The sequence below is a fragment of the Sceloporus occidentalis genome, unplaced genomic scaffold (assembly GCF_023333645.1).
Source record: "Sceloporus occidentalis isolate IW3139 unplaced genomic scaffold, rSceOcc1.0.p SCAF_7, whole genome shotgun sequence".
In the NCBI taxonomy this organism is placed as follows: Eukaryota; Metazoa; Chordata; class Lepidosauria; order Squamata; family Phrynosomatidae; genus Sceloporus; species Sceloporus occidentalis.
This window is the reverse complement of record NW_028316987.1, coordinates 43,009,853-43,037,222: the sequence shown is the minus strand read 5'-3', so window position 1 is coordinate 43,037,222 and position 27,370 is coordinate 43,009,853. Positions and strand designations below refer to the sequence as shown.

The following is a 27,370-nucleotide window of genomic DNA, read 5'->3' as shown; positions in this document are numbered from 1 at the left end:
CACTCTCAGGTAAAATTACATTTATATTGTGCCAGAATAACAATAAAACAACTTTAAACATGTCTCTTTAAGGGGACAAAAACAACACTCTCTCTCTAAGACCTGTTTTGTTTTTTATTCAGACACGTATTTCTCCCTTTCCAGGATCAATGGAGTCCAATGCCCCGCCTGGAGAGGAAACTAACTCCCTTCCTTCCCTAACCCTCCCTCCTCCCCTTCTGGTCCCGCTCTCCAACTGCCGCCCTCTCCTAAGTGCCCCATCACATCTCAAACTATAGATCCCTCCACCCAACCCCCGGGCCTCGTTCCTCCGCCCCGTTCCCACAATCCCTCTTTCTTTCCCGTCGGTCGCCGAAATAGTGCGCCTGTCTCTGTCTCTCCCTCGCGCGGGGGTGTCTCCCTCCGCCGCGCCCTGTCTGCGCATGCGCGCGCGACGAAGGAACAGATTCGATAGTAGTAGAAGTGGAAGAAACGGTTGGAAGGAGGAGGCACTACTTCTCCTCCCTCCCCTTTGGGTTCGCCTATGGAATGTTGCGCGCCAAGCGGCGGCGGGATACAGGGTCGAATTACTCCGCTCCGCTATAAAACGCTCCTGGTGAGCGGCGCCATTTTGTGAGCGGCGCTCGGTGCGGTGGCAGAGCAGCACCGAAGGGGAGGGGAAGGAAAGGACACCGCTCCGGGCGCGGTAAGAACGGAAGGCGGAGAGTAAAAGCAACCGAACTGGACGGTGCTTCAGGGCTCTCCTCCTCGGTGTTAGAGTCTGTGTTTGCGGAGGGAGGGAGTTGTGTTCGTATCTGCTTCACTTTGCCTTAGTGACTTGGGTTTGGAGGGAAGAGGGTGTGTTGTTGTTGTTGTTGTTGTTCTCTGCAAGAGGAAAGTAAGTGCGAGAGGGGGGTCTCCAAGGTTTAAGCCCAAGCTATTGCCCCCCCCCTCTCTCTTGGGATTCCTCTCTCTCTCTCTCGCCGCCCTCTTTCGCACCCAGGACCCGGAAAGGGACCCTCTCTGCAAAGGGTCTCCTTCTGCTTAAGCGCAACAACAACAACAACAACCCACCTCTGGACTTGCATCACACTTAAGTGCTTCCCCGAAAAGGGTTAAAAGCGTCCCGTGAAAGGAAAAAGGCGAATTCGCTAACGCTTATCACACGCAGAAAGGGCAAGGACGGGTTGGAAGCGCCTTTGCTCTCCTGGGTCAGGATAGCAACTGCAGCTTCAGACTGATGTTGCTGTCCTGGGCCAGGACGGGAGGGTGTCTATATATATATATAGCTCCATGCCACCTTGGTGGTTTACAACTAAGTGGAAGATTCACAATCTCAGGTTTGGGTGTTGTTAGCCTATATCTATAACCTATATCTATATCCATTGCTCTTTGTGTGGGAGGGCGGGAAATCAATCTCTCTCTATATATATATATACACACACACACACGCACATATATACTCTTGTTTGTTTGTTTCATTTCTATTACAGCTTTCTCCCAGGAAAGGGGGGGCCCAAGGCTGCTCACAGACCAAACTTTTCTTTTTGCTTCTCTGGGTTTTTCAAGGGCTGCCTGCTTTTGAAAGGAAAGGAGGGAGAGAGAGGCTCCCTCGAAAAAGGAAGCCTCCCTCCTCCAGGCTCAGGATCCGACTCCAGGAAGAGCGTTTGTATCTTCGCAATAGTTCTATGAGCCCCCCTTTTTTAACTGGAAGTTTTTGGTGGCATGTTGACTTTTTTTTTCATTTTATTTTGGACCGTGAGCCACTTGGAGCCCCAATTTTTCTTTCTCTTTTGTGGGGGACGGTGAGGAAGCATTGCACACACATCCTTGGGCGTCTTTAATGGAACATGAGTGTTTTGGTTATGTCTTAACTTGTGTATCTCTCTCACATAAATGTATGATGTCTTCAGATTGTTTGAATTTATTGCGATGTTCTTTTTTAATTGTCTGTGAACCTCTTGGGTCCCTTCTGGGGGCGGGGCAAGACAGCATACAAATGTGTAAATAAATATAAAACTATAATTATTACTAGAATAATAATCATAATATTGTTATTTATTAATCAGTCAGGTGAGATAGTGTATAGATGGCAGAAAAGTCTTGAGGGAGAAAATGCAGTGTGTAAATGGGTTGTCTTTGTGGCCATAGGTTTCTTCAGATGTCTCTCCTGGAATACGTTGGATGAATGAAAGTTCCTGTTCCTTTCCCAGCCCTTTAACTCGATTCAGGGCTTTTATTGCTATCTGTTGTCTTTCTTTCAGGTGGCATTAGCTGAGAAAGTTGATCTCGGCCATTGTTTGGGGGCTTTAAATGTTTGTAGAACTTGCTCAGTTTCCATTGCTCCCAAGATTTGTGAAAAGCTATTGCTCAGAGACACGCTGAGAGATAATGTTTTCAACTCTTCAGCTGTGTTGTAGTGGGAAGAAGGTAGGCTAGCAGAATATAAACACGTGCCTATAGCTGGGAATTTAAATACTAGAACCACATGAAGTAGGTATTTAACGGTGGTGAAGTCTTAGTGGTATCTTGGATATAACCGTTTTCAATAACACTCCAACCTTCTAAATATTCCACCTAAGTAGCAGCCCATTCCAACTTAGAAATTGCTGCCTGCCTGACCTGAATGCTTAACCTGATTTGAGGGCGTTGCCTTGTCCTGCAGTTTAAGTAACATTTTTGGAAGGTGTTAACAATGCAGTTCTCAGCAGAAATCTATATGAAACCTATCCAGTAGGTTAATACCTTTTTTAAAAGTAGATATTGGGTCCTTCTGTCCATCACTGTTCTTAAGAATGAACCCCACGTAATTAGCCCCATGTTTGGGACTGACTTTGCAGAGCCGGGTTCAAATCCCCCAACATGGAAACCCACTGGGTGACCTTGGGGAAGTCGGTCTCAGCCTTAGAGGATGGTGATGGCAAACCCCCTCTGAAGAAACCTCCCCAGAATACCCTGTGATAGGTTTGTCTTAGAGGAAAGACAAGCAGCACCTTGAAGGCAAACAACACCACACATGTTTCTAAGATGAATTTGCCTAGCATGATACTTGATGTTCTTACATAGTTACCGTAGACAATACATTTCAGTGAAAATAATCCCAATTTACTAGAAGAATCAAATTCGCACTGGCATATCCCTCCCACAACTTGATATTTCAGGAGGAGAATTAAAATAGAGATGCATACTTGAATTTGTCTCATATACAATTTGTATTCAGTGTAAAGCCTCTGTTTTAACACTGAAACTGGAATGAATACTTTAAAAGCTTGAGGAAATTCTGATACCTGTTTAGTATTACCCGACACAGGCAAATCCTTAAGGCTCCATTTTTGCTCAGTTGGCATTTAAGACTAATAAAATCAAGTAACTTTTAATTATAGGATATCATTCACATAGCTTTCTCCTCTAGTCTAAATCTGTTATGGAATGTTTCTACTATCTGATCTTGATTTATTTACACATATTGGGTTGTCTTTGTTGGATGCTAAGGAACATGACTGCTTTTAATTGAGCTGCGTATAAGAGGAGAGATGCCATATATCCTCCAAAAGACTTTTACTATTTACTGTAAAATACACTGCTTAAAACCAAATGTACAAGGGAGAGTGATTCTGATACCAACTTACTAGTGCAGCATTGCACAGTATGAAAATGTTCAAGTTGCTAACTAGTCCTCTAGTTCCCCAGTTCTCCTCCTGGGAGCTATAGCTCCCAATATTTGGTGGTAGTTTATCATGCCAGCGGAGGGAAGGGGCTGGTGGTGTAATTGATGCTCAGAATATTGGGAGGGCACCAGGTTGGGAAAGTTTGAAGTAATCCGTTTACTATCTAGGTATTGATCCTAATTTTTGAGTTGAAGATGCATGGGTAGCATCACATCTACAGTGACATTACAGTAATTACTGTGACATTAAAATGATTATAAATAACACACTAGTTCAGGATCTTGGCTTGTTTAGAAATATTTCCCCCCTCTCTTTCCAGGCTCCTTTGAGTCATTTATTGTTATTATTATTGTCTTCCTTTTTTAAAGCAACACTCTTTTGCTCAGAATCAAGTAATGGCTGAAAAAAAAATCCAAGGACTTGCTTTACTGTAATTCATAAAGGCTTGTTATTCAGGCTTTTGCTTTTGATACTTTTCCGGCCCTGCCTTAAACACATTTGTAGGATAATGTTGAAGCTTTTATCAAAGTTTATGTTCTTGAAAGGGAGATAGGAAATGGCTGCTTTAGTTCTTTGTGGAAATGACATAAGTATGAGCAAATCAGTATATTTCCATATTGATGAACTTGTCGTGTGTATGTTGCATTTATCTGGGTCTGGTACATGCAACTGGCTCCTCTGTGTACAGTCAGTATGATAACAAAACGTGTGTAACAGTATAACTAACCTGTTTCCTACATGAAATGATTCTAGCATAGAAAAAGTTGAATTGGCCCTGAAACTTTGTTTTTCTGACGTCAAGACTGCCCCAAGGATGGAAATCATGTGGCCTTTCAGGTCTTGGACTATTAAGACTTACCAGCGCTGGCTGCCATAGTCAGTGGTGAGGAATGCTGGCAATTGTATACCAACATCTGGAGGGTTGCACGCTTCTCACAGCTGAACACATGTATCTCTATCCTTTGTGAGGAAAACATTGCAGTTGCTTTATAGTAAATAAAAGAGACGGCTAATAGCAGTGAACCCATACTTGAATCCCTGTGCGTAGTTTTTGTTCAAATAATACTACATCATTGTATTTGAAAATGTCATGAAAGGTTGCAGTATACTATGAGGTCATATTTTTCCCCTAGGAGAAATAAAACATTTGATTACTCTTTCGAGCAATAATGTAGCAGTCCCACTCTTCAAGTAGAACTTGGTTGAATTCAACAAACTCACAATGGACGATGTGATGGATACCATAAGACTTGAAGCATATGAATATAGTGCTTAATGTGCTTTCGTGAAGTCATGTGTTTGGATCAGGATATCTCTGTTAAGCCCTTACTATAAAATAATGTTGCCATTTGAGTTTTGCAGGCATGGTGTGGTGATTCTCTAACTTGAGAAGTGATTGGTGTTTGTGCAAAGTAATCTTGTTTCTGGTACATGGCAATATACCGTTAACTTCACGAAGGTCAAAAACACACTGTAGAAATATGCACTTTGAGACGGCTTTAACTGGCCTGGCTGAATGCTATGGCATTCTTGGAGCAAGTTATGTGAGACATTTAGCCTCCTCTGCAGAGAGCTCTGATGCTCCAATAAATTACAATTCCCAGGATTCCCTAGCAGTGAGCCTGAGCAGTCAAAGCAGTCTCAAACTGGATTATTTCTGCAGTGTGTTTTGAATCTAAGAGAAGGAACACATATCTAGATTAATAGTACAAAATGCCAGAAATCCTATTTTTATGGTTCAAAATAGAAGTATTTAAGTAGTAAAATGTTACTTTAAGGAGATCTGATTTAGAATGCAACTTGCAAGGAATAAGGATTGCAAGAACTTGCATGAAAGGCACCATAATGACTGTACTATTTAAATAGTAATGGCTAGGTTATTTTCCATAGGGTTTAATCATGACATTTCTGATTACAAAACATGACTAATCCAATGTGATTGAATTGAGTTTAGAGTTATAACTTGACCACATTGGGCTTTGTAATAGCAGAGAAAGGTCTTTAGAGTTTGTGGAGCCAGCCATGTTTGGGCATTTTGTTAATAAAAATCTCATCCTAATGTTGATTCAGAGGTTTTTATCAGCACAACAGTAGCAAAGCAAAATGGTAACAGGAGTACCGGTCCTTTTTGACAGTATGAATGCTAATGACACAATTGGAGGGTTGCAATGTTTCACTGGGACTACTTAGATGCCTGTGGCAAGTATTTGCATGTTAACCCTGGGATGGTCAGTAATTGAAGGTTGTAGGCAGTATATAATACAAGACTTGACTTGAGCAGCCAATCTCTTTCATTGGGTGGGGAACCTGAAAACAGTAGCCAAGGTTTGTGTACTAACAGTAGCATAAGTGGCGTTGAGAGCTTCAGTTAGTTCCTTAAGCCTGGCTGTTGGCATCACTGGGAGATTCTTAAATGCTTGCCACTATAGCTTCATGTTTCAAACATGGAGTTTGTACTACAAGTCTGTACTTTCATTTTGTAGGCATCTGTATTCTGTGGTGGTTGTAATTCAGGTGAGGATATAAATGTGAAGACCTAGGAAAAAATAAAATCCTCCTTTCCTCCCTCATTGTCCTCTTGTGGGAGGCAAATGTAGGAAATGTTCCCTCTATGAACTTCCTGTCTCTCTCTCTCTCTCTCTCTCTCTCTCTCTCCCCCACCCTCCCTATGTCCCCTTAACATTTTTGGGGGGTACAAGCATGGCTTAATATGCCTTGTTCCTAACACAGCCAACAACTAACTGATCAGCACATGAACATAAAAAATGCAAGTTAATTTCTTGATTCTTAATTTAAATATATTCCCACATGGTCTTCAGAAAGTGAATTTGAGAATAATATTGCACTGCGTTTCCTTGAAACATCTTTGTTGCTCAGGGCTGGTTTTTTTTGGTCTGGCAATTCCTAATAGCTACCTTGAAAAAACAATAGCTGCTACAGAGTTGACTGCTGACCTCAAATGTTACCCAATACCTCAGGAGCTAGAAGCTGGAATTTCCCCCAGGAAGCCCTCTGTTCATACTATTTAAGGTTAATATATAAGGTTGTAAAGAAGAGGAGATTTCATCATCTGCTTTTAGTGTTCAGGCATCACTGGTTATTTCTCCTGTTGGAATAGACCTCTAGAAAAATAAAGCATTCATGATGTTTGATGCTAATAATTTAGCATCCAAATGCTTATATTTCCCATGAAGGAAAGCAGTTGTACTGTGGTTCTGAATTTTTGTGACAATCCAGTGTAACTCATCTTTTACTTTATGTAAATAGCAGTAGGTAAACAAAAAATAGACTGTCAAGTCTAAGTTTGCATTTTAAACATTATAGCATTTCTCAAAGCAATAGCAATCGCAAGTACATTTCTATACCGCTTATCAGTGTACTTAAGCGGTTTACAATGTGTAAGCTAATTGCCCCCAACAAGCTGGGTACTCATTTTAGCAATTTCAGAAGGATGCCAGGCTGAGTTGACCCTGGCAGCCTGGTTGGTATTGAACTCACAGCCTTGCGACGGAGTGAGCGGCTGCAGTACCTGCATTTAACCACTGCACCACCAGGGCTTCTGGCAGCTTCACTTGATTTCTCTTCCATTGAAAGACATGGCAGAGGAATGATGATAAAGCCACAGAAGGAGCAGTTGTGAGTGCTTGTCATACTATAATATAGTTGACTGTGAGTTTTAAAAAAATTCTAAAGTGATTGAAAATCAACTCCAAACATTTGTGTGTGAGTGAAACTTTCTGAATTTCTAAAAATTCAGTGTATTTTACTCATAATAAAAAATCCAGAAATGTGTACACAGTGTGGCTTGCTTTGTGCCAAGCATAGAAATCAGAACTTAGTGGCTTCACTTTCTCACTTAGTTGTCATTCTTCCATATTGGAATACATTGGAATACATTGACCCATAAGTTGACCCACTGGAAGGCACATATGCACACAATATGAGCAGGGAAGTCCGTATTTGATCATTTCTCAAATTGGTTATTTGCTTGTGTACATTCTCTCTCACCAGTTCACCTGTTAAAAGGCATACACTCAGTTTAGAGAATAACTGCAGGACTAATCTTAGCTACATCATTATTTAAAAGAAACTTAGAATTTACCCCAACCTACATCATGATGAAATTCTTTGTAATGAAAAGCATTATTCTTAGCCCATCTGATCTTAATTTAAACAAAAGATGGTTAACTTTGTAACATGATAAGAAAGGAAAAATAATTTCAGTCTTTTCTATATAGAATTTATTTGTTCAATTTGAGGAGGAAAAAATAGTTTAATATTTGTCATGTCTGACATTCTGCTTTTTTGATTCCAAAACAATGCTGCCCTAGGATAGTCATTTTGTCGCTCTGTCAACCCATCCATTCAAATGCTTTTTCAAAATTGGTGACTGATAGGCATGATTAGCCATTTTGGACTTTTGAACCAATCCTTTTGTTCCTCAGGGTGATTCTTCAGAGGCCTGCAAAAATGACCTTGGCATTCTTGCTGTACAGATTGAGAAGAGACAACCTGAACCGTTCTTAACTGTTCTCAATTGAAATTTTGATACCCAGCTTAAGTTACAGCTAGATAATGCAAACCCACAGAAGTGTTGGGTCTGAATGACTTCCCTTGGTATGTTTTTTTAACGATAGTAATAAATTTATAAGCAATCCAGATAAATCTTAGAGTGCTTCCAGATTCAAATTTTCCTATAAACATTCTAGCAGGGTATACAGTTACGTCTGCACGATAAGCCTGTGGCAGATAAAAGAAGCAAGCCAGGTTTCTGCCGAGTGAATTGCATGGTTATCTTCAATTTTGCCTTAAACATCCTTGTTGACTGCTAGTGTGTGTATCCTTGAACTAAAGGAACTAAATTACAAAGGAAAGGATTGCAAAACAATGGGACGATTAAGTGAGCTTTGCCCCCCTTGACCAAGTTTTTCACCTGGGCAGGAGCTGATGTTGGAATAGCACAGCTTCTAATAAATCAGGTGAGTAAACAGAGTGAGTAAAGCTTCTGAATTCTCAGCAATGTACAGGAAAGAGCTATTTGGTTGTGACATGAACTATTGGATGCCTGTGGCGCTTGCTCAGCCCTTATATAGCAGTCAGTCAGCACAATGGAGGTCTATAACTGGGGGGGGGGGGGGGGGGGAATAAACTTTCCCAAGAGCTGCAGTGGCTATCTTGACAAGAGAGAGGTTATTGCTCATCTTGAGATTGGGGTATTAGTCTAGAAATATATATGCATAATTAGTTTTTAAAAATGTATATTAGACATGCAGGAGTTAATGTAATGACTTGGATACTGCTTTTGTAGTTTAACCTCTTTTAATTGGAGAAATGCATGACACAATTGTAAATGTTGCAAGTAATGAAACATTCAGGCTCTCCTTTTGCTATTGCAAGTTTAGATATCATGGGCATGTTGAATAAGTAGTAAAGAACGTAAGTTCATCTCAGAAACACTGCAGAGAGAAAACTTGGTACTGTACAAGTTCTGGCATCAGTGAACTTGCATATGATTATAACTCACTATTATTTAAATATTCCACTTACTCAAATGGAAGAGTGCAAAGGCATCGAGGTTTAACAGCTTTTAGTCTACTATAGTTTGATAAGTCTCCCTTATCTGAAATTCTGAACTCTGAAATACTCCAGAATCGTCCACATAAGTGACTGAGATAGTGACAGCTTTGCTTTTATGGTTCAGTGTATACAAACTTTGTTTCATGCACTAAGTTATTAATATTATTGTTTATAAGATTACATTCAGGCTGTATATAAGATGCATATGAAACTTGGACCCATTTCCAAGATATTCCAAAAGCTGAAAAACTTTGAAATCCAAAACACTTCTGGCCCCACCCAAGGATTTTGAATAAGGGAGACTCAGCCTGTATTTGGATCTGATTAATTGTACAGTTCACAGGGTAACCATAAATCAACAGGCAACTTGAAAGCAGGCCACACACACTGTTAAAACATTAAACAATTAATTTGGCTATGTTTTGGTAGAATGGTTAATAAAATTGTCTAGATTTGGAACATACTATAACTGAGGGGGAGAAACTACTCCACAAATAATACATCTGACATGAGCAAGCTTTGCAGATCTCTTATTTGGTGCCAAATTTCAGATGACTAGGAGTAGGAGGAAGAAAGTTAGGGTTATATGCTGCACTGGCAACTAGACTTCTTTGTGAATGTGAATGGCTTGGACAAGAGCCTTTGAAAGCCAGCATTATGTTTTTACGCTGGTCAGCCAGGTGCCACAGTAAGACATAATAAAGTTCAGAAATGTGTAGATATGTATGACTTACTTTCTGACAAGGTCATAACTCAAAAATAAGGGTATAGTGGCTTAACTTTCTCAGCTGTAATGCTTCCATATTGGAATACGTAAATCAAGCTAGGACAGCAGTTTTGTGTAAAAAGGCATACCCTGCCAGAATTGACCGTGCTTAGACATTAGAAAACTACTGAGGAATGTATTTTGTCAGACACTTTTTAATTGACTGTTGCTTCCTTTCTCTCCTCCTACTCACGGCCCTAGCAACTGATATTCAGAGGAACACTGTCTTTGATACTGAAAATAATAGCAGTATCATAATCATAGAATCATAGAATCGCAGAGTTGGAAGAGACTACTAGGGCCACCCTGTCCAACCCCATTCTGCCATGCAGGAAATCCAAATCAAAGCATCCCAGACAGATGGCCATCCAGCCTCTGTTTAAAGACCTCCAAGGAAGGAGATTCTATCACCCTCCAAGGGAGTGCATTCCACTGTCAAACAGCCCTTACTGTCATAGCCATTGGAAGTCTGATACTATGAATTCAAGGTTTTGTCTCCTTTTATGACATCCACATTGATAGCTTATCACTATTATTATTGTGAGTAGCACATTTTATAGTTTTACTGTCTGTGTAGTGTGAGTACTTGCTTTCATCTGCTCTGAATTCGGCGTAACCAGATGACTCTGGATTCTAATAGTAAGAGGCAGGAAGAAATACTTGCTCCATCTGCTTTTGTGTGCTTTTATACGTATATCATCATCTTTTTTTCCCTTCAAAGCAGTAGATCCCCAAATGTAACCTCCCTCAATGAGTATTTGATCCAGCCTTTCATACATTGGTTTCCTCTTTACCTTTTCCAATGTTGCAGTATTTTTTTTTAAGTGTGGTGACCAAAACTTGCATTATACAGAATTTGTTGGTATATTAAAACATAAAACCTTCAGGCTGCATTTCAACTCAGTCATAGAACAGGAATTTAAAAATGCTGTTCTGGCATTGGCAGACTTGACAACCACATCACCAGTCTATACTGGCATTAAATATGAAAATCCTAGAAGGGAAAAACTGACCTGCTGTTAGTTGTATGCCTGTCCCAGAAAGGGTCAAATGGGTAAAATCATGGGATGCTTAAATAAAAATATGGATGCTTATACATTTAAGAAGATTACTTGGACTGAACATGTTTAAATACACCAGATGTTATATAGTGGTTAACACAGCAACAAATCAGAAAATTTACATTCTGAATCTTACATTTGCTGTGAAGTAACTGAGTGACCTCAGCAAAAGTTTCTTTCCCAATCTCAAATTCAGGGGGACAATACTGACTAACCTCACAGTTTTGGAGTTCTTTAGACACTTGAAAGCGCACTATACAGGTCTTGCTTTGGCCTGTTAATACTCTAATCCATGAAATTCTGAAAAGTATTAAAATTGGGTTTGATTGAGGACTTGCCTTCTGCTAGACTAAGAACATTCTCATTGATTATGTGGATCATCCCATTCAGTAAGGTCTCCTGACTCTATCCTACTTTCAGGAGGCAAAGAAGTCCTCTTCTCCAAGCTGATTTGTCTGGGTTCTGTTCCTTAGCTAGTTGGCATACAGCTTAAAAGTGCTTTTAGTACATGTTCAGATAAAAATCTGGATACTTGCTGCTCCTCAGGCTAAAACCAGCTAAACTAGTAGGCCAAGTTTGTCATTTCTGATTCAGTTAGGTAAAAATATTTTCAAATATATTTGGGAAATCTGCTTATCTTTTTCTTCTAAAGTAATGACATGGAAAGAGAAGGACTGACAGTATATACAACATTTCTGTCCTCTCCTTCAGTTTGTAATAATTGAGCTTTCCATTAGCAGCTTCATCATAGCTTGCAGAAAGCTGCTGAAAAGAGGGATGGTGCATCTTTGACTGATTTCAAAAGTTTTCTCCATATGATGGGATACTGGTATAGTCCCAGCTTGGTTTCCTTGAGCTAATGCATGTCCTACTTGAGTTGGATTTTCAACACTAATGGCTCTCCTTTTTTTGTAATGTTTATCTGGTAAAAAAAAAAGTAGCTAGCAGTTAAGGACATTTCTTACAGGCACGAGGATAGCATCTTTCTTACTCTGTTAGTAGTTATAGTACAGTTACAGCAAAACCTAGTTTCATGGTTACTGATCTATATTGGATCATTAGAAATTGTTCAGTGTGTAAAAGGAACGTAGCCTCTGTTACAAGTGTTCAGTTATGCTTCAGGAAACCTGCCTTATCAACATGTTTCAGTTAACTTGTTTCAGTCTTATTAAAATGCTGTGCAGACTTCAGTTCTGAGCATCTTTGAGTTTTAATTAGCATTGACTAAGTTTATTAAGCTTATCTGTTTGCCCTCATGACGATGATAACATTTTTGTGTATCTTTCCCCATATAAAAAGTTCTCAAGATAGGGCACAATAAAATCAATTTAATTTTAATGGCAAAATGTAAGTTGAACATTCCAAGCAAATCTACTGTTTGAAACATAGGGATTCTCAGTTTTGGCTTGTGATAACCTCAACATGGCATGAATTGGTTAAAAGAAGTAAATTAATTTCTAGAGGAATGACACTGTTCTGAACTTTAGTTTTACTTGCAGTAATGCCAGCAATAATCAAAAAAGATTTTAAGGAAGTAGGAGGAGAAGATAATTGGATTAGTTTGGAGGTTCTGTATCTTTTTTGGTGGCACCAAATGACTTAAGGCATATTAATTTGTACACTTTGTAGAGTAACTGAGCAATTTTATTCAGTCTTGTGAGATTTCAGATTAGTTGACAGTAAAATAAGACTGCTTACTGTCACAGCCTTCCGCTTTTTGGAACAACAACTGCAAATTATTGAACTTGAGAAATGATTTCAGCTGTAACCTTACTTGAATAACACACAATGGTGCAGGGGGCTGAAGCAATCAAAGATGGAGAACTAAAAAGCAGTTGAATGTTTGGGGAAACACAGTTTCAGCCTAAAAGAAAAAGATAGCTACACTTTTATCCAGCCCAAGTGGTTTTTAATGAGAAAAATACTCATTTAAATTCCTTAGAACAACCACATTTACTCTTAGAGCCATATTTGTTGTTCCCTGCATAGTTTGCATGGAGATCTCCAGAGCCTTTATGTAATTTTTATCATATGATTAGATGACTACATTGTTCTTGATTTCATGCCAATGCAAAGCATTTAATGAATGCAGGTTAAACTGTTAAATCACCACATAGCTGCTGTGCTCAGTGGGTGCTTTCCATTTTGAGTTACTATAGCCTTTATATTTACTTGACCCTCGTACTTGTTAGTGTTCTAAAACCATATATGTATCGACTTTTTGTCACCATTTTGCAGATAACCAGTTAAATAATATGGGAGCATGATCTTCATCCAGCATTATATAAGTCTTAAATTATTAGAAAAGGCCAGCTTTGCAAGGTTGTAGAATCAGTTTTGCAGTTTTTAAACTAGGCATACTATCCTTGATATTGAGCAGAGAGCCTGCATGGTAAATTCACTTACAAGAAAATGTTAAACCTATGTATGAGTAGAACCACAAGCTGGAATTATACAGTTGAACCTGAATGTAACGCCTGTCTTAGAAGAATTCAACCTCATACCTTCTGCTGAGAATGGCAGACTTTGTTGATGCCACTCATTCTGCAAAGAATATGGCAGTTGGGAAACAGTTTGATAAGAGGGAAGAAATGATCCTGGAGGAGGGAAGCCCTCAGAAAACTAGGAGCCCTATCACTTCACTCTTTTATCACTGTGTTTTACTTTAACTGCCATGGCAGCATTTTACAAAATCGTGGGATTTGCAGTTTAGGGAGTGACTTCTTGGGCCCCTCACTAGACTACAGTCCCTATAATTCCACAGAAGGTTGCCATGGCAGTTAAAGTGGAATATGACATTATAGCAGTGTAGCATGATGGGGCAGTAGGTGTTCAGGCATTTTGTGGGTTCTGTTGAAAACCTGCATTGATAAGTGTATAGGTTATTCTCATAATGAATATGTGTGGAGCACCGGCTCAGCTCACCCCCCATTTCTTCTAGTCATGAAAATGTTCCAGTGATGCAATGCTTATATAGGTCCTACCTCCGTTGGAAATAGTCACTAGAAGCTTGTAGTTATATTATAGAAATTGGTGAGACATAGTTTATACACCCCCAACACAGGCAGTGTCCACTGCTCTTGCAGATTTTTGGAGAGTCAGTTTGCCCAAATTAGTTCAGTATGTAGGATGGCTGATAAATTGTACTGGCCTTTTTACTAAATCTATCTGGCTACTTGGTGGAATAGAGATTTAAATTCTGTTAACTGCTAAAGCCAACTATGTCTTAACATTTTAAAATATTTGTTCTAGGGTCTGAAGCGCAGAAGACCACAGTTCTGGAGGCACACAAAGGAACATGGCAACCCAAGGTGTGTGTTAGTATAAATGAAAGAGCTGACTTAAAGGAATCATTTTGAGTATGAGAAACATTTCACAAACTGTGGGAAACAGCAGTATTGTTAGGAAATCAAGAATTGCATTATGGTTGTGTCATTGTACTCTTGTTCTCAAATGTATGTTGAACTAGCTTCCTATGCAGTTTTTATTTGAAGAGTTGTGATGTTATAAGTGGACATGGTTTGCACCTCCATATCAAGTAAGGTAAAGGTAAAAGTGGTCATGTCTAGTCATAACCAACTGTAGGAGGCGGTGTTTATCTCTGTTCTAAGCCGAAGAGTCAGCATTGTCTGAGGCCTGCTCTGGTGGTCATGTGGCCAGCATGACTGAACCAAACGCTGTTCCCTTCTCACTGAGAAGTGGTACCTATTTATCTACTTGCATTTGCATGCTTTCAAAATGCTAGGTTGGCAGAAGCTGGAAGTAGTGGCAGGAGCTCACCCCATCATGCAGCACCTGGGCCTTGAACTGCCAACCTGCCGATCTTGCAATCAACAGAGTCAGCGTCTTAACCACTTGAGCCACTGCATCTCATATCAAGTACAAAATAGAATTTTGCTAAAATGATAAACATAATTTCTAAGCAAGCTCACTTGTAAATGTTGATCTCTTGCAGCTGACTTGATGGAATTAGACATGGCAATGGAGCCAGACAGAAAAGCAGCTGTCAGCCACTGGCAACAACAGTCATACCTGGATTCTGGTATCCACTCTGGTGCCACAACAACAGCACCATCTCTGAGTGGAAAGGGGAATCCTGAGGAGGAAGATGTTGATACCAACCAAGTTCTGTATGAGTGGGAACAGGGGTTCTCTCAGTCGTTCACTCAGGAACAGGTGGCTGGTAAGTTGAGTTTTACAACTTTGCTATCTGATTACTTGTTTGTTGATTAAATATAACAAGAGCTTATTCCTGTTCCAGATATTGATGGACAATATGCTATGACTCGAGCACAGAGAGTGCGTGCTGCCATGTTTCCAGAAACATTAGATGAAGGCATGCAAATCCCATCAACACAATTTGATGCAGCTCATCCAACAAATGTGCAGCGCCTTGCTGAACCTTCCCAGATGTTAAAACATGCTGTGGTTAATTTGATAAATTACCAAGATGATGCAGAACTTGCAACTCGTGCCATCCCAGAACTGACCAAACTGTTGAATGATGAGGACCAGGTATGTACTTATTATTTTCAGGTGATATGTAAGTAGCATTTCACTGTGTTTCACTCAAGGAGTGCAGACTTGTTAGGCAGACTTGATGGATGACAATCTATAACTTTATGTGTTGTAATTTTGCTGAAAGTGCTTCAGAGATTTCCAAACTTAACTGAAAACAGATTCATATGTGTGTTTTAGGTGGTGGTGAACAAAGCTGCAGTTATGGTTCATCAGTTGTCCAAAAAAGAAGCCTCTAGACATGCTATCATGCGCTCCCCTCAAATGGTGTCTGCCATTGTCCGTACTATGCAGAATACAAATGATGTGGAAACAGCCCGTTGTACTGCGGGTACATTACACAACCTCTCTCATCATCGTGAAGGATTGTTGGCAATCTTCAAATCAGGAGGCATTCCTGCTCTAGTTAAAATGCTTGGGTAGGTACATCTTTGATTTGGCATATCTTCATAACATCTCTGTTTTGACCTGGATGCTTGCTAACCCACATTTTCTTTATAGTTCTCCAGTGGATTCTGTACTCTTCTATGCCATCACTACTTTACACAACCTTCTGTTGCACCAAGAAGGGGCCAAAATGGCTGTTCGTCTAGCTGGAGGTCTACAGAAAATGGTAGCCTTGCTCAACAAGACAAATGTCAAATTTTTGGCCATTACAACAGACTGCCTTCAGATTCTTGCTTATGGTAATCAAGAGAGCAAGGTAACTATCAATCATTTAAAGTGTCTTACTATGTAAGGAAACCATAGCAATGCCTGAGTCCAAAAAGATTGATGCCAAACACTTTGGTATTCTAATTCTGTTGTCTACTTACATGAACAGTATTTGACAATGCTTTTTAAGACCGCGGGAGAATTATGTTAGCTGAGATCCAGCATTACATAATAGTCAAACACACTAGGATTGGGAGGTGCAAGTAAATCACAACTCAGTCATTTGGTGACATTGGGCCATTTACCATCTGCCACCCCCAGCTGCCACCCCAGCTTATCTCACAGATTTGTTGTACAGATGAAACATGGAATCCATTGATTTTTAAGGAATTCTAATCTTTATACAGCTTATAATTTTGGCAAGTGGTGGACCTCAGGCTCTAGTAAACATAATGAGGACTTATACCTATGAAAAACTACTCTGGACCACAAGCAGAGTGTTGAAGGTGCTGTCTGTCTGCTCAAGTAACAAACCAGCAATTGTTGAAGCTGGTAAGTACCTCCTCTTTTTAACTGCTCCACTGTCAAAACTTGTCCTTCTGCTTTCATGTCAAAACTGCTGATGTTGTCATTTTGTATCTGATAAAACGAAAAGCTACTGCCTACTGTTGGGAACATGTTTCAAAACCAGTTGGAATGTTCAGATTGCAACATAGCTACATGATATGATATAACTGAAGTTCTACCTGCTTCAGCAAAATAAAAGCTAGGTATAAGCTCAATTTCAGAATGGCATGACATCTTCCAATTACTATGGGTTATGGCCCAGATAAGAATAAGATTTAGCAGACTCATTCACCTGTGGGTTTCTGCCATTATGTTCTCCGTACTGATACGGTTTTGAGCTGGGAAACGTAGCTGTGTGTTAATTCACTGTGCCTTATAACTTTGATGAATCTGAAATTGTATTCCATTGTTAAAAGAGTAAAACTGTTACACATAAAAAGTAGAGCTGCAACTGTTCCCATGCTTGAGAACCCACGCTCATTTAAACTGAAAAGGTCTATTTTAAATGGTGGTGGTGGAGGAGGAGGGTGCCTGGGTTTGATTTTCGATATAAAGATGAGGATTATGATAACTGATTGACATACTAACTTTTAGGTGGAATGCAGGCTTTGGGACTCCACCTTACAGATCCAAGCCAGCGGCTTGTTCAGAATTGTCTCTGGACTCTTAGAAATCTCTCAGATGCTGCAACTAAGCAGGTAAAAGAACAGGAATGTCATACATTCTAATACCCATTCAAAGCTTTAATGTGTTCTTAAGTTTATTAAGTTGATAAGTGATGGTCACAAGAGGTTGATAAGTGATTGTTATTATTATTTATTATTAAGCTTTATTTATATAGCGCTGTAAATTTACACAGCACTGTACATACAAACTTATAATTAGACGGTTTCCTGCCCTCAGGCTTACAATCTAAGAAGTGATGCCATGGAATCCCTCAGTTTCTAGTTTAGTGGCAAACCAGAATGTAAACTAGTTTAGAATTAAAACTGGCTTCCATTTTGGTTTGCCACTAAACTAGTAACAAGCATACCATAGTGGCATGGTATTTTTTGCTGCTAAATCAGAAGTGAAGAGTATTAGTTGCTAAGGCTTGTTCCTGCTTACACTTATACCAAAAAAGGGGTGATGCTGCTGCTGCTATTATTATTATTATTATTATTATTATTATTATTTATATTCTGCTTAATCTCAAGGAATCCAAACAAGATTACAGCCGTAAAATAACATACATTTTTAAAATGCATTTCTCTTTTAATTGTATCTCACGAATTATTGCTACTGCCACATGGTTGCCTTAAAAGTCACTCTGTGCTCCAGCAGTGTGATCTGAAAAGTATTATAGGATAGACTAACCCTAAGTATTAAACTTGATAATAAAAGAAACTGAGGAGCAGAACAAAACTACCTTTCACCTTCCAACATTTACATACTGTATGTGTGTATTCTTAGTTGGAGAACAAACTGCCACTTTGGAACGATTATTGATACCAATGCTCTGGTCTTTGAGGAGTCTTGATCACCTACACGTGCTTACTTCCCATTTAGTTATGGCACTGAACAAAAAGATTTCTGAAGGGAATATTTCTCCCTTTCTTCCTTGTGTGTGGGTGGGTGTTGTATACAAAGAGAGAGGAGCTTATCGCTTGCCTAAAAAACCCCGATTTACAGCCCATTACAGGATGCAGTTGGGTATTATTGCAGGGAAAATGCCGCCAATTCTACCCAACTGCATCCTTCTTAAAACCCAGCTACAAGCAGCTCTCAGCTGGCCAGTTTGCAAAGCTGGGAAGCTTCAAACTTTGCAAATCGGTCAGCTGAGCACAGCTTCTAGCTGGGTTTTAGGTGGGATACAGTTAGGCAGCTGAATAGGCGGCATTTTACCTATGTTAATAGCCAGCTGCATCCCGTAATCAGCTGTAAGGGGTAAGTCGGGGTTTTTTTTGGTGAGCCGAGAGAGAGAGAGATTGATTGATGTTGCTTAGGCCCCTTTCACTGTTTGTATACTTCTTTGAGAAACCCTGTTAATAATGACTACCATCTGAACCATGTTTGATGCAACCATAATAATAATAATAATAATAATAATAATAATAATTTATTTGTATCCCACCTATCCCATTTGAGGATCAAGGTGAGTAACAACAAGGAAAATTTCAAATACAAAGTCACAGAAAAAGGTAACAAAACAGTGTGATAGAGTAAAAGTCCATGGTAAAAAACAGATCTCTGTTTTCTATTAGGTTTATTAACGGCTATGCTGAAAACAGTGGCTTGCAAGGTGAAATAAGCTGATGTTAAATGCACCTCTCCCTCTCTCTTTTTAATACAGGAAGGCATGGAGGGCCTTCTTGGCACTCTTGTGCAGCTTTTGGGATCAGATGATATCAATGTTGTAACCTGTGCTGCTGGTATCCTTTCTAATCTTACTTGTAACAACTACAAGAATAAAATGATGGTCTGCCAAGTTGGTGGTATTGAGGCTCTTGTGCGCACAGTCCTGCGAGCTGGTGACAGGGAAGACATAACTGAACCAGCTATCTGTGCACTCCGTCACCTCACAAGTCGGCATCAAGAAGCTGAGATGGCACAAAATGCAGTGCGCCTGCATTATGGACTTCCTGTGGTGGTTAAACTTTTGCATCCACCATCTCACTGGCCTCTTATCAAGGTGAGGGTGCCTGGAATTGAATGTTATTAGTATAGTTCTATACTATAGAGAGGGAGGGAGTCACAATGCTGGTGGCCACCAGAATGAGGACAGAAGAACTGAAAACACTTCCTCGATTTCAAGGTATTGAATGTGGTTAGAATGTTAGACAAATACTGGTCCAACCCTGCAGTGGACCATGAAGCTCCTCACTGCGTGTCTTGGAGCTAGCTACTTCAAAAACTCCCTGTTTAGAGAAACATTGATAATGGGGAGAGGCTCTGAAGAAAAGTGTGATATAAATGTAACAAATTAAAACAAGCAGTGAAGCTTTTTTGATGTGCTTTACCGAATATCATCTAACTGCCTTTCTTATAATTGCATGCAGGCTACTGTTGGTCTGATCCGCAATCTTGCACTCTGTCCAGCAAATCATGCTCCACTGCGTGAACAAGGTGCTATTCCAAGATTAGTACAACTGCTGGTGAGAGCCCATCAAGATACTCAACGCCGTACTTCAATGGGCGGCACACAGCAGCAATTTGTGGTATGTGATTCTTAAGGAAGAATGGCTCCTAATGCAATAAGGACATGGTCCAGAATGACACTGGACTATCTTTGTTGGGTTTATCTTTAAGATTCCAGTTTCATCCATTTATGCTTCCAATACAGATTTCAAAATGCACATTGACAGTATATGTAAAACATGCCATATTTATTTAAAGAATTAATAGACTTCATTAACGCAGTTTCTGGTTGCTTTTATGAGTAATGTAATTCTAGTCACCTAGTAGTACTGTCACAGTGCCTTGAGGTGTTCTATGCAGGTATGTTAAAATATTATTATCTCTAGTGTAATTGCATCCAAAGACCTATATCCTGCTCTCACTGCACCATATTTCTATAATGCCTATAAAAAGATATGTTGGTGCTTTTATTTGAAACCTGAGTTTTCAAAAGGCTCTGTGTAATATTTGGGGAGGGGGAGGTGTCAGATGTGTCTTGACTGCATAATCTTTCCAGGTGTAATCAGATAAGCCCCTAAGAACATGATGAGGGAGAATGTGTGGCCCAAAATCTCCATTTAGTCCTTCAACCTTTTTTGAGGAGTGCCACAGGATCCCAGACTCACCAATGTTTTTTGAAAGATTCAGGTTTAATAGGCGTTATCTATAACCAGTGGCTTTCAAACTAAAAAAGGTGAACATGTGGAAAGTAAAAAATGAGAAGTGACAGGAATGTTATATTTTGGGTTGATTTGTCACCTGAAAAATATTTTTTGTATCATAGCTGGCAACCAAGGATTTATTATTATTATTAACCTTTATTTATGAAGCGCTGTAAATTTACACAGCGCTGTACATGCAATCTTTTTAGTTAGACGGTTCCCTGCCCTCGGGCTTACAATCTAAAAAGACATGACACAGAAGGAGAAGGGAGTGGTGGAGGGAGAGGGTAATAGGTCCAGCAGTTCCTCTCTACCTCCGAGGCCTGGACCAAGGCAGATGGACTGGAGGGAGGGCTTGGCTTCATAATGGAAGGTTAATCTTCATCCAGGGAAAATACATACTCTCAAGTAGGATAATACATATACAATACATAGCAATACAGGAAATGGTTTGATAAACAGGCACCAGAAGAACATCAGATGGTTGTAGGTTGATTTCATTTAATGTGCAATAAGTATATGTCCATATTTGCTAGTCAGGAAACATTAATCCATAGTAAACAGAGTCTGAGTTGCCAGCATTTCGCTAAAATTTACACACAGAAAATGGATTAGATTTCTTTTTTTATAAGTGTTTTTATTTGTTTTATAGCAACAATACAAAACAAACAATTATTACATAAATAACAAATAGTCTTGGAGGTGTATATGTAAACATGCATAATAGGGGGGTTATAGCAATAACAATCCTAAAAACATCACTGATTTGCTAGTTGATGCAGTTCAGATCAGAGTATCTTTCCAAAGAATAGCTTGATGAATAGGAGATCTGATAGCAAATGAGTTGACATTTATATTAATCAATAAGCACTGACCAGTCATCAAAAAAGGTGTCCGGTTCCTTGTCCATTACAGAGATGAGAAATATAAGAAAGCTTGTCTAATAGCCAAGTGTCCTAAACTCTTTTCCACCAGTCGCTTATTAGAACATTCCCTGTTTTCCAGCTTCTCACAATTATATTCCTGGCTGCTGAGATGAGAACTGTGATAAGTTTACAATGTTTCAGACAAGTGTTCTCTTTACAATAAATTGCCAATAAGAGAAGGCCCAGACAGAAGGTTACAGTTTGTTTCAAATCAGAGAGATATGCATCAGTATTGCATTCCAAAAATCTTTAACTTTGGGACAGTCCAACCACATGTGTTCAAAGGAGCCTAAGGTGTCCAGACTCTCCAACATTTTGGAGATACATATTGATTTTAGGATCCCCTCAATGCTGATTTATATGGGGGAGAGGTCCATATGTGTTCCCATGTGGCTTTGGTGATACCTAAATTTAAGTCTGATTGCCACATTAATCTGGTTGATTTTTGCACTAATTTTTTCTATGTAATGGCTGCTCCTCCCTTGCAGTTCTGCCCCTTGTCCATGCATAATATTTCATAAAAGCTCATAGGAAGAGGGTAGTTCCCTTGCAACATCACATTCTTTGCAAAGGATAACATCTATGATATCTGCATCCAGTTGTAAATAAATTGGCAAGTCTGTAAATGCCACCTCCCTTCCAGCCTTTAAACTGAGCTAGTTTATCTGTGTCATAAAAGTTTGGATATAATAGAAATGAGCAAATGGGGGAAATGGATTAGATTTCTCAGTGATACACTAGAAACACCTCTCAAATCATGAAAAATAGGGAATAAACTCAGTATTCATTTCTAATTTAAAAAATACTTGAAATGCTAAAGGTGAAAAATCTCATTAGACGGTATTGTTGGTTCGCTGGTCTACATTTTGACAATATAGTGTAATTATTTAATTAGAAACATTAATACATTGAGGTATACAGTTGGTCCTTTGTTAGGAAGACACATTTTACCAACTTTGCTACATAAAGCAAAGTGCTGATTCCACTGTATTATGTTTCTTTCACAGGAGGGTGTGCGCATGGAGGAAATAGTTGAAGGTTGCACTGGGGCCCTTCATATCCTGGCTAGAGATGTCCACAATCGAATTGTAATTAGAGGTCTTAACACCATTCCACTGTTTGTACAGGTAGGTAAAATCTCTTGGCTAGGAAATACTTGGAATAGTTCTTGATTTTGTGGAAGAGCACAGAAGTTTGTATTTTTAAAAGTGTCCCAAGCTTAAAATTTGCTTATTAATTTTGTAATTAGAACCAGTCCTTTTCCTAAGCCAAGAACAGAACTTTGGAGGGAAATTGGCAGAACTCATAGTTCCACTCAAGTAACTGTTTTGTTCAAAGATAATATAAAGGGTAATTCCTCAGTAACATGTGCCTCTTAGTTGTGTCTGGTGATGGCTGGAACATTCTAATTTCACCATGTTCTCTCTTCTAGCTGCTGTATTCTCCTATTGAGAACATCCAGAGAGTGGCCGCAGGTGTATTGTGTGAACTGGCTCAGGACAAAGAAGCAGCTGAGGCAATTGAAGCAGAGGGAGCAACAGCACCACTGACGGAACTTCTTCACTCTAGGAATGAGGGTGTGGGTAAGTAGCCTTTGATGCATTGACCGTGGTATCCTTCTTGATAAGTGGTTGGAGTTGGTACTATAGTGGTTATATTCCTGTTTGAATGGTTGATTCCAGAAGGTGGCATGGGGGATTGTTGTTTAGCTCTATGGCAGTGGTGTTGTGAAGTTCCTCAGGGCTGTGTTCTATTCCTATGTGCTGTTTAACATCTAAAAGATAGGACCAGAGTGCAGATGATACTGCATTATGACTCCCACAAGTCCTAGCCAGCATGGCCAGTGGTAAAGAGTTCTGAGAATTGCCTCCCAACAGCATTGGGATTTCATACTTGCACTGAAGACTCAGGTAGCCTCATTGATTCAGAATGCCTTTTAATCAGCTTGGCTGATACAGCAGTTATAGTTAGGTCTGGACAGAGCTGTCTTGCTCTTGGTAACCTGTCTAGACTACTGCAATACATTCTGTGTGGCACGAAATTTGAAAATTGCTGGGAAATGTTTTAGTCAAAAACAAGGCAGCAAGATTGCTGTCTGCCAGTGTATTTCGAAGTCCAATTCAAAATGCCAGTTTTAACCTTGGAAAGGACTAAATCATTTGGAGCCAGGTTTGCTGAAGGAGTGTCTCTTCCCATATTGGACTACTTCAACCCACTTCTGAGACCCTCCTCTTGATGGCCCTGCCAAAAGTGTGATGCAGGTGGCTATAAAAGAATGGGGAGGTGGCACACACACACACCCCACCCTTTTTTAATGCTTAAGTGAAGGAAGGGTTAAGTGAAGACTTTCCCCCGTGTGTTTGTTTAGTATTTCTATACACCTGCACTCTTACTGTAACTGGCTTTAGTTTGGTTTTAAATGTTGAAGAATTTTATTCTCTGCTGTTTTATTTTTATTGTTTTTGTAATTGTTATGTATTTTAACAGACTATAAACTACCCAGAAAGCCTTGAGTGGTAGGCAGTTTAAATGTGTAATGGAGAAGTGAAGCAGAGGAGAGTGTTTAACATTCTTTTCTCCTTGAACAGCAACATATGCAGCTGCAGTATTGTTTAGGATGTCTGAGGATAAACCACAGGATTATAAGAAACGGCTTTCAGTTGAGTTGACCAGTTCTCTCTTCAGGACTGAACCAATGGCTTGGAATGAGGTGGGTTGTCTTAACACACCTCCAGTTCATGTAACACACTTCCTGTTCATAGAATTCATTTGGGACTTTGTTTCAGATAGTGAATAAAATGCATAAAATGATTGTCAGTGAAAGAAAGGCCTGCTTTTATTAGCAAGAAAGCATGAACTCTTGGCACCTGATATGGCACCTGCTGGTTATTGTTCAGTGTTGCTAACTGGCAGAACTAACCAAGTGGACTCTAATGCTAGATGCTGATGCTGAATGATGCTTACATAAAGCACCTGATGTTCTTATGAGAGAACAGGTTTCCTGTATTATAGTATTTTTAAAATAATGACATGGTATTGTGGCAACAACTCTTAAATCTAGAATAAACCAGCACATTCATCCCTAGCAAGGCAGGCTGACTTGCTTGCTGCATGGAAAAATGCCTGTCTGCTCTGTAGCCATAGCTAAATAATATGTTGTACTTAATGTCTGAAAGTGTACATGTAGCAGCATTTAAGTGGCCATTAAAATTAGTTCATAGTACTAGGGGATCACATTGCTTCTGAAATGAATTGCCTGCCTCAGATACTATTTTACATATTCTTCACAGACTGCTGATCTGGGACTCGACATTGGTGCACAGGGAGAACCTCTTGGCTATCGCCCGGATGGTATGTATAAATTGCTTAGTTGACTTGTAAAAAAACAAATATTATCAGTCTATTTAATAGAGGACTACAAACCCATTTCAGTAAGATGGTGGTTCACATTATAATTGAAGAGTACTTGCACTGTTCAGTGAGAGATCCTCACCAAGGCATTATGAATTAATTGCTTGTATTCTAACACAGGAAGAATGCCTAATATGCACTTTTAAAAATGTGCTAGTGGTATAATTATTTTTTTAAAAGTAGGTTACAAAAGCTAATTGTGCAACTAGAAAGGTTTAGAAAGTGCATTTTAGTTGTGTGCATTGTAATAGTATTGCTGTGCTGCTGTTTAAGGTCTTCAGTAGTAAACAGATCTAATAGCTTGGCTGAAATTTGCTTATGCTTCTCATGGCAGCATGCTTTATTGTGCAGCTATACAAATGTACTTACTGGCTTGTCAGTTTGTCCATACAGTTTGAGTCTAGAAAATGTGAATTCAGTGTGGCTGTACTGTTGAAAATCTCACACACTGATATTTGAAGCTTTGGAAGCGTCTAACATGTTAACATGCTTTTCCCCTTCTCCCCTCTGCCGCCCTTAACTTTCCTAGATCCTAGCTACCGTTCTTTCCACTCTGGAGGATACGGTCAGGATGCCTTGGGTATGGACCCAATGATGGAACATGAAATGGGGGGCCACCACCCGGGTGCTGACTACCCAGTTGATGGGCTGCCAGATCTAGGACATGCCCAGGACCTTATGGATGGGCTGCCTCCAGGTGACAGTAATCAGTTGGCCTGGTTCGATACTGACCTGTAAATCATCCTTTAGGTAAGAAGTTCCACCTACCAATCTGAGAACATGGCTGGCAGGGAGGGAACCGTTTGGGTTGGTCCATGTTGGTCACAGTCATGAGTGTCAAGTGTGTAGTGTCTGCATTCAAACTGACTCATGTTGTGATTTGGGAAAGTGATTAACTTAGGTGTGTCATGCTATATAGGCTTGAATTAACAAGAGAAACCATGTCTTTATTTTAACACCGTTTTATTTTATTTTTTGTCTCCTACACAGCTGTATTGTCTGAATGATCTTGCATTGTGATTGGCCTGTAGAGTTGCTGAGAGGGCTCGAGGGGTGGGCTAGTATCTCAGAAAGTGCCTGACACACTAACCAAGCCGAGTTTCCTATGGGAACAACTGAAGTAAACTTTTTGTTCTGGTCCTTTTGGTCGAGGAGTAACAAATGGATTTGGGGAGTGACTCACGAAACGAAGAATGCACAAGAATGAATCACAAGATGGAATTTATCAAACCTAGCCTTGCTTGTTTAAAACTTTTTTTAATTTTTAAATCTCTGTAATGGTACTGACCTTGCTTGCTTTCAAAGTAGTTTTCTTTTTTGCAGTAACTGTAGGGTTTTTAAGTCTCTGTGTTTAAGTTATAGTGAACATGCTACAGCAACTTCTGATTTTTAAGGATCGAGTAATGGTGTAGAACACTAATTCATAATCACTCTAATCGTAATCTGACAAGTGTAACATTGTGTAGCCTTTTTGTATAAAAAAATTAGACAAATAGAAATGGTCCAATTAGTTTCCTTTTTAATATGCTTAAAATAAGCAGGTGGATCTATTTCATGTTTTTGATCAAAAACTTTATCTGGAGATGTCTGGGTAGGGGCCAGTAAAGAACTGTTGTATGGAACCTTGTATTGGACAGTTTACCAGTTGCCTTTTATCCAAAGTTATTGTAGCCTGCTGTGATACAGATGCTTCATGAGAACAGTTATACAAATGGTTCAGAATTAAAGTAAACTTTTAATTCATTTTGCTGTGTCAAGTTATTTCAGCTGCTTCCTTATACAAACTCAGTTCCGTGAAATACAAAGTGTAGTAAGCTGCAGTAGAACGATTTATGTTGTCTTAGCATGTTGCATAAACTTCATGTGCTGTTATCAGGTATTTAATGTGCGAACCTCAGATTTGCAGTAGAGTTTTAAGCATGCTTACTCCAAAATAGTTCCACTGTTCTCAGTATAACTCGGTATAAGTTCTATTACCTAGGATTGCAATTTTCGTATTCCTTTTATATGCAACATAAGGTTAAAAGGATTCCTTGAAGTAATATTTTTGAAAGGCTAGCAACCCCCAAACCAGCAGCAATGGACGCAGGTGTTCATGAGGAAAGAAATGTGGGATTTAAATGTAAAAACATAAAGACTTTTCCAGAACCAAGTTGTGGCATGTGGGAAGGCCACTTATAAATGGCCACCATCATTGCTGAGAGATGTAGGGAAGGAAGAGACTAACTGGAAGAGTGGTCTTTCATAAAGATTTGAAGCAGTGATTCATATTTCCTGCTTGAGCATGGGATCAGATTAGAAAGACATTCTACCACAATTGCAGTTCAAATTACTTCCATAAATTAGTTCAGTTTCCCAAATCCTTCATACTTGTCGTGGACATTTCTGTGGCTTTAAAAAACAAAGCCAGCACTTGTGCACCTGG

General features: G+C 39.5%; 1 protein-coding gene across 2 annotated transcripts; it reads left to right on the top strand.

Moving 5' to 3' along the window:
- The first annotated feature begins 479 nt into the window (after positions 1-479).
- On the top strand, positions 480-26,688 carry LOC149309624 (catenin beta-1). Of its 2 annotated transcripts, XM_089532757.1 has the most exons (16): positions 484-685; positions 14,304-14,362; positions 15,007-15,234; positions 15,313-15,566; positions 15,750-15,988; positions 16,071-16,272; positions 16,631-16,775; positions 17,385-17,488; positions 19,123-19,461; positions 19,829-19,987; positions 22,542-22,661; positions 22,967-23,117; positions 24,123-24,244; positions 24,825-24,885; positions 25,475-25,695; positions 25,936-26,022. In XM_089532757.1, the coding sequence occupies exons 2-15, from the start codon at positions 14,350-14,352 to the stop codon at positions 25,681-25,683; spliced, it is 2,346 nt and encodes a 781-aa protein (XP_089388883.1). In that variant the 5' UTR covers positions 484-685; positions 14,304-14,349; the 3' UTR covers positions 25,684-25,695; positions 25,936-26,022. The 2 variants fall into 2 exon arrangements, with proteins under 2 accessions (XP_089388885.1, XP_089388883.1); XM_089532759.1 differs by lacking the exon at positions 25,475-25,695 and having other exon boundaries at positions 480-685; positions 25,936-26,688.
- The last annotated feature ends 682 nt before the right edge of the window (positions 26,689-27,370 follow it).

Bases quoted from the DNA above. Each gene is read 5' to 3' on its own strand.
- LOC149309624 (XM_089532757.1), top strand. The intron at 15,567-15,749 runs GTATGTACTTAT...TGTGTGTTTTAG, and splicing joins TGTTGAATGATGAGGACCAG to GTGGTGGTGAACAAAGCTGC. The intron at 24,886-25,474 runs GTATGTATAAAT...TAACTTTCCTAG, and splicing joins TCTTGGCTATCGCCCGGATG to ATCCTAGCTACCGTTCTTTC.